At 40.5% G+C, this 7,500-nt stretch overlaps 3 protein-coding genes across 3 annotated transcripts in view; 1 reads left to right on the plus strand and 2 right to left on the minus strand.

The window, feature by feature from the left end:
* LOC138013824 (uncharacterized) overlaps positions 1 to 1,396 on the plus strand; it is a 1,913-nt gene extending 517 nt beyond the window's left edge. Inside the window, exons 1-2 of the mRNA XM_068860879.1 lie at positions 1 to 242; positions 359 to 1,396. The exon at positions 1 to 242 is cut by the window's left edge and continues 517 nt beyond it. Of these exons, the coding sequence (XP_068716980.1) occupies positions 1 to 242; positions 359 to 1,396 (1,280 nt within the window). The remainder of the gene's footprint in view (positions 243 to 358) is intronic.
* A 523-nt stretch (positions 1,397 to 1,919) lies between these two features.
* Positions 1,920 to 7,500, minus strand: part of LOC138037393 (uncharacterized) — a 33,161-nt gene continuing 27,580 nt past the window's right edge. Inside the window, exons 10-12 of the mRNA XM_068883330.1 lie at positions 6,497 to 6,595; positions 5,891 to 5,989; positions 1,920 to 4,673 (exon numbers count right to left, since the gene is read on the minus strand). Of these exons, the coding sequence (XP_068739431.1) occupies positions 3,984 to 4,673; positions 5,891 to 5,989; positions 6,497 to 6,595 (888 nt within the window). The 3' untranslated portion in view covers positions 1,920 to 3,983. The remainder of the gene's footprint in view (positions 4,674 to 5,890; positions 5,990 to 6,496; positions 6,596 to 7,500) is intronic.
* LOC138013829 (putative ankyrin repeat protein RF_0381) lies at positions 2,894 to 3,908 on the minus strand. The gene is made up of 2 exons (XM_068860882.1): positions 3,905 to 3,908; positions 2,894 to 3,825 (listed from the first exon to the last, which is right to left on the minus strand). Exons 1-2 carry the CDS (start codon positions 3,906 to 3,908, stop codon positions 2,894 to 2,896), a joined length of 936 nt encoding a protein of 311 aa, XP_068716983.1.

The following is a 7,500-nucleotide window of genomic DNA, read 5'->3' on the forward strand; positions in this document are numbered from 1 at the left end:
CAGAAAGTAGGAGGCAGCATGACAATACAGAATGGCAGCTGAACCCCGACATTTTCAAAAAATTAATTCAAAGATGGCCTGCACCCAGTATTGATCTCTTTGCATCCCGACTCAATTGCCAAATTAAACCTTTCATATCATGGAAACCAGACCCAGAGGCACTACTTTGTGATGCATTTACATCCAAATGGACGGAAAATTTTTATGCTTTTCCTCCATTCTCTCTGATTTCAAAGTTTTTGGTAAAGATAGAAAATGATCATGATGAGGGTATCCTTATAGCCCCATGGTGGCCAACCCAACCGTGGTTTGCAAAACTTGCTCGAATGATCATGGATTGCCCTGTTTTGCTTCCTAGATCAGTATCGACACTTATACTCCCACAAAACCCTGCAGCTATACATCCTCTGCTACCAAAAATGACTTTGACGGCATTTCTTGTATCAGGCAATCACTCGAAAGTTATGGACTTTCAGAAAAGTCTAAAGACATCATTATATCCTCATGGAGAGACTCTACACAAAGGCAATACGACTTGTACATCAGACAGTGGTTATCATTTTGCAGTGAGAGGCATGCCAGTGTTACCTCACCACCTCTTGGAACTGTAATTGAGTTTCTTACTGCACTTTTCCGCAAAGGCTTAAGTTACAGTGCATTAAATACAGCAAGATCAGCTCTGTCCTCATTCATTATGTTGGGAGACCGCTTGGCTGGACAGCATCCTCTGCTTACTAGATTCATGAAAGGCATCTTTAACAAACGTCCATGTTTTCCAAAAACATCTGTAACATGGGACACAAGTCTAGTGCTGAATTACCTGCAAAACCTGACCACCTCTAACCTTAAAAACCTGACACTCAAAGCTGTTATGTTAACAGCATTGCTGACTGGTCAACGAACACAAACTGTGCATTTGTTGAGCATTCAAAATATGACTGTAACTGCTGAATTTTACAAATTTAGAATTGGAGACATTGTTAAACAAACCAGACCTGGTAATCACTTGAGTGAAATTGAGTTACCTGCTTATCCTCATGATAGAAGGTTGTGCATTGTTAGTATTTTAAATGACTATTTATCCAAAACAAAGGATGTAAGAGGGAAAACAACTCAACTTTTTCTTAGCTATACAAGGCCATTTAAGGCAGTATCCAAATCGACTATAGCTAGATGGGTCAAGACTGTTCTCCATGATTCAGGGGTTGACACGTCAATCTTCACCCCTCACAGCACTCGAGCTGCTTCAACGTCTCAGGCACATAAGTCTCGTGTACCATTGCACACAATAATGAAAACTGCAGGGTGGACACAGGACTCTACTTTTGCAGTTTACTACAAAAAACCTGTTCACACAACAGGTGAATTTGCATTGGCTTTACTTAATGAAGTGTGACTTGTATCTCCCATGACACAGAATACTTAGTTCCACTGTTAATCAGAAGTCTGATTAGTGTTGACATTAGTACTGTATATACATAAGTTTGAGTTCAGGTTTATCCAGTTGAAGTACTCCATTGGTGACATTGAGCTTGTTCTATAGTATACTATAGTTATTAAATGATTATGCATTGACACTCATTACAGCTGGCTCATGACTAGCAAACTTTGAACATCTCACGTGATCCCGAATGGTATCGAATTGGTGAGGTAGAATTCCCAAATTAAACAAGACTTACCTGGAAGTTGAAGTTTGATTGGAATTCTACCGATCCAAGGAGATACTGAGGGATTACGTGCCCTCCCTCGTATACCCTCCCTACTACATTTGATACCTAGTCACTCGCCATTCTTTGAAACATGGATCTTGGTCACATGCTCAATCTCACGTAATCCCTCAGTATCTCTTTTTTTGGATCGTTAGAATACCAAACAAACTTCAACTTCCAGGTAAGTCTTGTTTAATTTGGGAATTCTTATTCAGGTATGTATACTTCAAGGCGTTTTGAGGTAAACGTTTGGAGGAATTGGCTCAAAAAGTACGGAGAAGGGAGATTTAGCCCCGCGAAACTCAAGGGAAACCTAAATGTCCTAGCGACGCAGTGATACGCTAGAGCGACGGCAAACAAAAAAATGAAAATTGAGAATAGTCATGAGAATTTAATTCAGAGACACGGTGTTGTTTTTTCGTCTTTAGCACCATATAGCACTAGAGCAGTATTGAGCAGCAGCACCCTTGACACATTATTTGCAGATTGGGGAGAGATGTGATGGCGTGACGGCTTGGGAAGGCCTAGTGAACATACAGACTGAAGGGAACAACAAAGAGAAAGGTACAAAATACTACAGCGCATCAAATGCATCTTTGTTTTGAAAGTTAAGGATTAACTTCACTCGGGTCTCAGAAGTTAATGAAATAGAATAAATCTATGCCACTTAAACAGTTTCCTTGAACGTTCAGAGTGGCTGTGCGGTTGATGATTGTAACGTCTCCCTATTTGACTCAAAGGCGCATGGCCATTCAACGATCGAGGGGCAAAGAATTCCACACCATTTCGTTTCCAGAAACCACACAGCTATTTGTGACCCCTAATTCCAATGGGTTGGTATTCGCGGTATTGAGTTGAAGGTTGGGGTCTACTATATCTGATGTTTGTTTGTTCTGTGTCCATTGTTTTCTTCAGCCAATCTAATATGTGTCTTTGGTATTCTATGTATACCTGAAAGAGCGCATAGGCCAAACCAAATTTCTCAGCTGGTTGATTTGGCACCTTGTTTGAGGACGAAGCTCCGTAAGACTAAGACTTCCGATGAATTTGAGATAAAGTTATCAGTGAATATGACCAATTCATATATTTCAACCCACGAAATTAGTATTGTTTAAAAAGTGACAAAGAGTCTCTTTCTTGGTAAAGTGATCACAAGTATGCTCATTACGTGACGCACATTCACATTAGATTGCACCTTGTTTGTTCTTTTTTTTGGCTTCTTTAGTCATTTCCGGTTGTTGTGTAACTCGAGCTTGTGACTCTTCCTCGCGTGAAGATAACTCTTGTTTCTTCTTCATTAAGACCTCTTTGCGCTGCCATTTGTCTTCAGCCTTTCGCACATCCTCTTCTAAGATTTTGTCGCTGTCCCAACGTAGTAAAGAAGTTTTGGGCTCGACATCATGAAATGTCTTCATCGGCTCAACCCATGATAATTCTTTTCCTTTGGTGACCCGTTTGAGGGGAAATCTCTGCTGAATATCACAAGGGGTCTCTCCACTGTAGTTCCTCAGGTTGATATTGCATCCGGATTTAATCAACAACTGTGAAATCTCAGAAAACCCATAGAGAGCGCATAGATGAAGAGGAGTATTTCCCTCGGCCCCGTCTGGCAAATTCACAATCGCCTTGTTTTCAAGCAATAGCTTGACGAGCGGTACGTCCTTTTGGGTGACTGCTTTATGAAGCGGGGTTTGTCCCGACTGGTCTACAAAATTCACAATCGCCTTGTTTTCAAGCAATAGCTTGACGAGAGGTACGTCCTTTTGCGTGACTGCTTTATGAAGAGGGGTTCCTCCCGAACATTCTCGAATATTCGCATCTGCCTTCTTTTCAAGCAATAGCTTGACGAGAGGTACGTCCTTTTGCCTGACTGCTTTATGAAGAGGGGTTTCTCCGTATTCGCCTTGAATATCCACACCCGCCTTGTTTTCAAGCAATAGCTTGACGAGAGGTACGTTTTTTTGCTTGACTGCTTTATGAAGAAGGGTTTCTCCGTTTTTGACTGGAATATCCACATCCGCCTTGTTTTCAAGCAATAGCTTGACGAGAGGTACGTCCTTTTGCCTGACTGCTTTATGAAGAGGGGCTCCTCCCGACCAGTCTCGAATATTCACATCTGCCTTGTTTTCAAGCAATAGCTTGACGAGAGGTACGTCCTTTCGCGTGACTGCTTTATGAAGACGAGTTTCTCCCGCCCATCGGTCTTGTTTATTCACATCTGCCTTGTTTTCAAGCAATAGCTTGAAGGGAGGTACGTACTTTGGCGTGACTGTTTTATAAAGAAGTTCTCAGTTTGGTGTGAAATCCAGCATTAACAAGCAACTGTGAAATGCTGAAGAAGCCTTGACGGACAGACAACAACAGCGGTGAATTTCCCTCATTGTCCTGAATATTCACATCAGCTCCATGCTCCAAAAGCATTCCAGTCACCACATAATTATTGCTAGAAGCTGCAAAAAGCAAAGGTCCCTTTTTACCTGGGGCTGTTTGAGCATTTACGTCTGCCCCAAGATCAATCAGGGTCTTGATTAACACACCAGAAGACATCGGACTTGCCAACAGCAATGGTGTGATCTTGCTCTTTGCAGCGACATTGACATCAATACCATCATTCAAAACGAGCTCAATCACCTTCTCTACATCGCCGCTCTTGGCGCACGAGTGCAGCTCATTTAGTGTTTCGTCAATCTCAACCAATCTTTGGTACAGTTTTTCAATATCAGCATGACCTGGTTTTCTGCAATCAAGGGCTGATAGAATATCAACTGCTGATTTGCCACGGAAAATGGACGCGTTATTACTTATTGTTTGAGATTTCATCTCTTCCACAAAGTTCTCTAGATAGTTACTTGCTTTATAAACACTGTCAGAGTCTCCCTGTAAGACAGCTGCCTGTAGTAGATTAAATCCTGAATAGCTGTCCGTGCGCAAAAAAGCCCTTTTTGTAGATGTCCTGAGACTGAGCTGCAACAAAACGTGTGAAGCATCAATTAATTAAGTAACAACAGTATTTACGCCATGGATAACGAGGTCCACGCAAGCCTTCCCTTTGAATTAGACTTTTTGATAAAAGCCCCAGTCTTCTTCCTTTGGGACATTTATGCGTCTCAGTTGACCATCTCCAAGTCAGTTAGAAAAATGGTCTGAGTTAAGTTCAAAAACCAGTTTACATCTTTCGTATTTAAGTGACGAATTTACATTCGGCGGAACTAAACTGTAAGTGGCAGTGACATAAATGTAAATATTTTTTAAATGGTATGTAACGCATTTTTCCAACTTGGCACGTAGCGTTGTGGCTGTAGCATACAACACAGTTTTAATTATTTACGGCAAAGTGTCACACGCGCGCTATTTCAGTTTATAAGTTTTGCGTGCGCTCCATCGCGCAAGCCACCTTAGCTAACGTAAGTTTTTAAGGTGTTTTGACCCATTCAAGCTGATCATTTGCTTACCCGTTGCTAACCTGTGTACAGTAAGTACAATGGGGCCTTTGCAGCTGGCGATCACGTGGTACAAAAGCCGCCTTACTAGAGAGCAAATTGCGCACTAGAACATCTAAAACAAAGAAAATTTAAATTAAGTTACTTGGTTTTAGATGTTCCTGTGTGCAATACTACGACCACAAAAACAATTATTTTTTTCCTTTGGATTTCAAAACTATGTTAACTAAACACTAAGTGACCCAAGTCTTAAGTTCTGATATAAAAAAGACACCTGCTTATTTTAACTGGAATTTTCTTATTTATTGGTCCGCCATTACTAACTTAAATTTTGAGAGAGCTGGGTCGAGGATAAAATGACGTCAAAGAGTCACTAGTTTAAGAATGCAATGCGTGTGTACGCGGCTGAATTAATATGCAGCACGGGAGTTTCGAGCTTTCAGATTTTTAAACTCGTGTTTTGCATATAAAATAAGTTGCGTTTACACGCTGAAATTTTAAGCCAGTGAGTAAATGACGTCACTTTCCCTCGATCCAACCCTCTGAGGTCGAATCGCTCAGTTTTGAACGTGAGTAACGGCGGACCGTGAAATCCAAAACTAACACTCAAAATAAACAGTCTTTAGATAAAAATCAAAGCTCCAAAGATCAAGACAGTAAATTAATTCCGCGCAAAATTCACGTTATTGTCTTATTGCCTAAAGTATTTCTCGCAAGACGGGTAAATTTTAAATCACTTACGGGTTGCTGAAGACTTGGTTTTCCATCGTGGTCCAGGAGCTGCTGAATTATGGACTGATGATTGTGGCGTTCAGCTTTCTGCAGAGGAGTAAACTGAAACTAAAGAAGAGAAAGAGAAGTTAATCCGTTAATCCGTTTTATTCATTCTTGTCTTTCTTTTAATAATTATTTTATGCATTTGCATTATTTGAGAACTGCAGAGGCAGAGTTCACTCCATACTATAAATAATCCTCATTCCTCTAATAATTGTGACACGACCTGCACAGCACATCACCGAACCTGTGAGAGGTAAGAACACTGTAAACCCTACGGTCTCATCGGAGAAAACCCTCCTATCTGTACGAATATATTTTTATATCCTTCCAATCATGCTAAGTCTCATCCAATGTTAATGGAAATGATCGAAGGGTGCACTGAAGATCAACTGAAGAGTCACTAAATATCCTCACATCTGTAAGTTTACTGCTGCTAATGGTCATTAATACGACAACAACTTTTATACTTAAAATGACGTTCTTATGTGTCATTGTGGCATTTAGTGAACAGTAGTAGCAGTAGACTAGGAGGAACATCAACTGAGAGTCAACTCTTCTCTTCTTTCTTACCCTGTCTAAGGCATTGACATCTGCATTATGATCTAGCAAGAGCTTCACAACATATTTATGTCCATACCAACAAGCAAGGTGCAGCGGTGTTAACAAAAACTGGGGAAAGAAAACAATGTAAAATCAAGATATAAATTCTGGTGTCCAGCACTGGCTGAAAGTGATGCTAAGCAACATTGCCAAGAGAAAGCAATTTGGGCTTCACCCGCATTCATTTTGTTATGATCTCACTAGCAAACTGGTGTGAAGATTAGAGAAAGATCAGGGCCATGGATTGTAAGTTTTAATACTGCCAAGTGTTGCCCTTTCTGACCGTCTTTTAACGAATACATGTATGTATTCTAACCCCACGCACAAATGGCTAAGCAAACTTGGGCTAGATAGTATATTTATTCAGTGAGTTATGCAGAAATTTAACTGAATTAAGGACGTTCGCGCTAATTGTTTGTGCGCAACGTTACTGCGCAGGTAACGCGACTGTAATATGTCACGTATTACTTCGAGCATTAGTGAAGTTGAGGTTTTAAAACCTTTGCAAAAACCGTGGACGATAAGTCTTGCACAGCGTTGGATCAGAGAAGATCGTGATCAGTCAAAATTGATTTAAAATATTTATGAAAGTCAAGTAGACTACTGCACGAGTGATATTCGCGAGGTTTTATCAGTCGTGCACTAGTCAAATTGATTTCCATACAAATTTTTCAAGCATCAGTTAAAATAACATGGCGACAAAAACGCCGAGGAAAAAATTCCAGGCCGGCAAAAGAATGGCACATTTATTTCCGAATCATCATGAAACTTCAAAGAGAAGTGAGCGGGAGGATGGAAAAGCTCTGGAAAAGGTAGCTGATCGAGTAGACTAGTGGCTGAAAGTTTGGAAAACTCGAGGACGAACCGTTGCGTAAATTTAATGGGACTGTTTCTTTTTAATGTTTTTATTACCCTACGAACTTAAGTTCAAAGTGAATGCATGTTTTTAAAGTTCTTTTCCTTTACTTTCGTGA

The sequence above is a fragment of the Montipora capricornis genome, chromosome 1, assembly GCF_036669925.1.
Source record: "Montipora capricornis isolate CH-2021 chromosome 1, ASM3666992v2, whole genome shotgun sequence".
Classification (NCBI taxonomy): Eukaryota; Metazoa; Cnidaria; class Anthozoa; order Scleractinia; family Acroporidae; genus Montipora; species Montipora capricornis.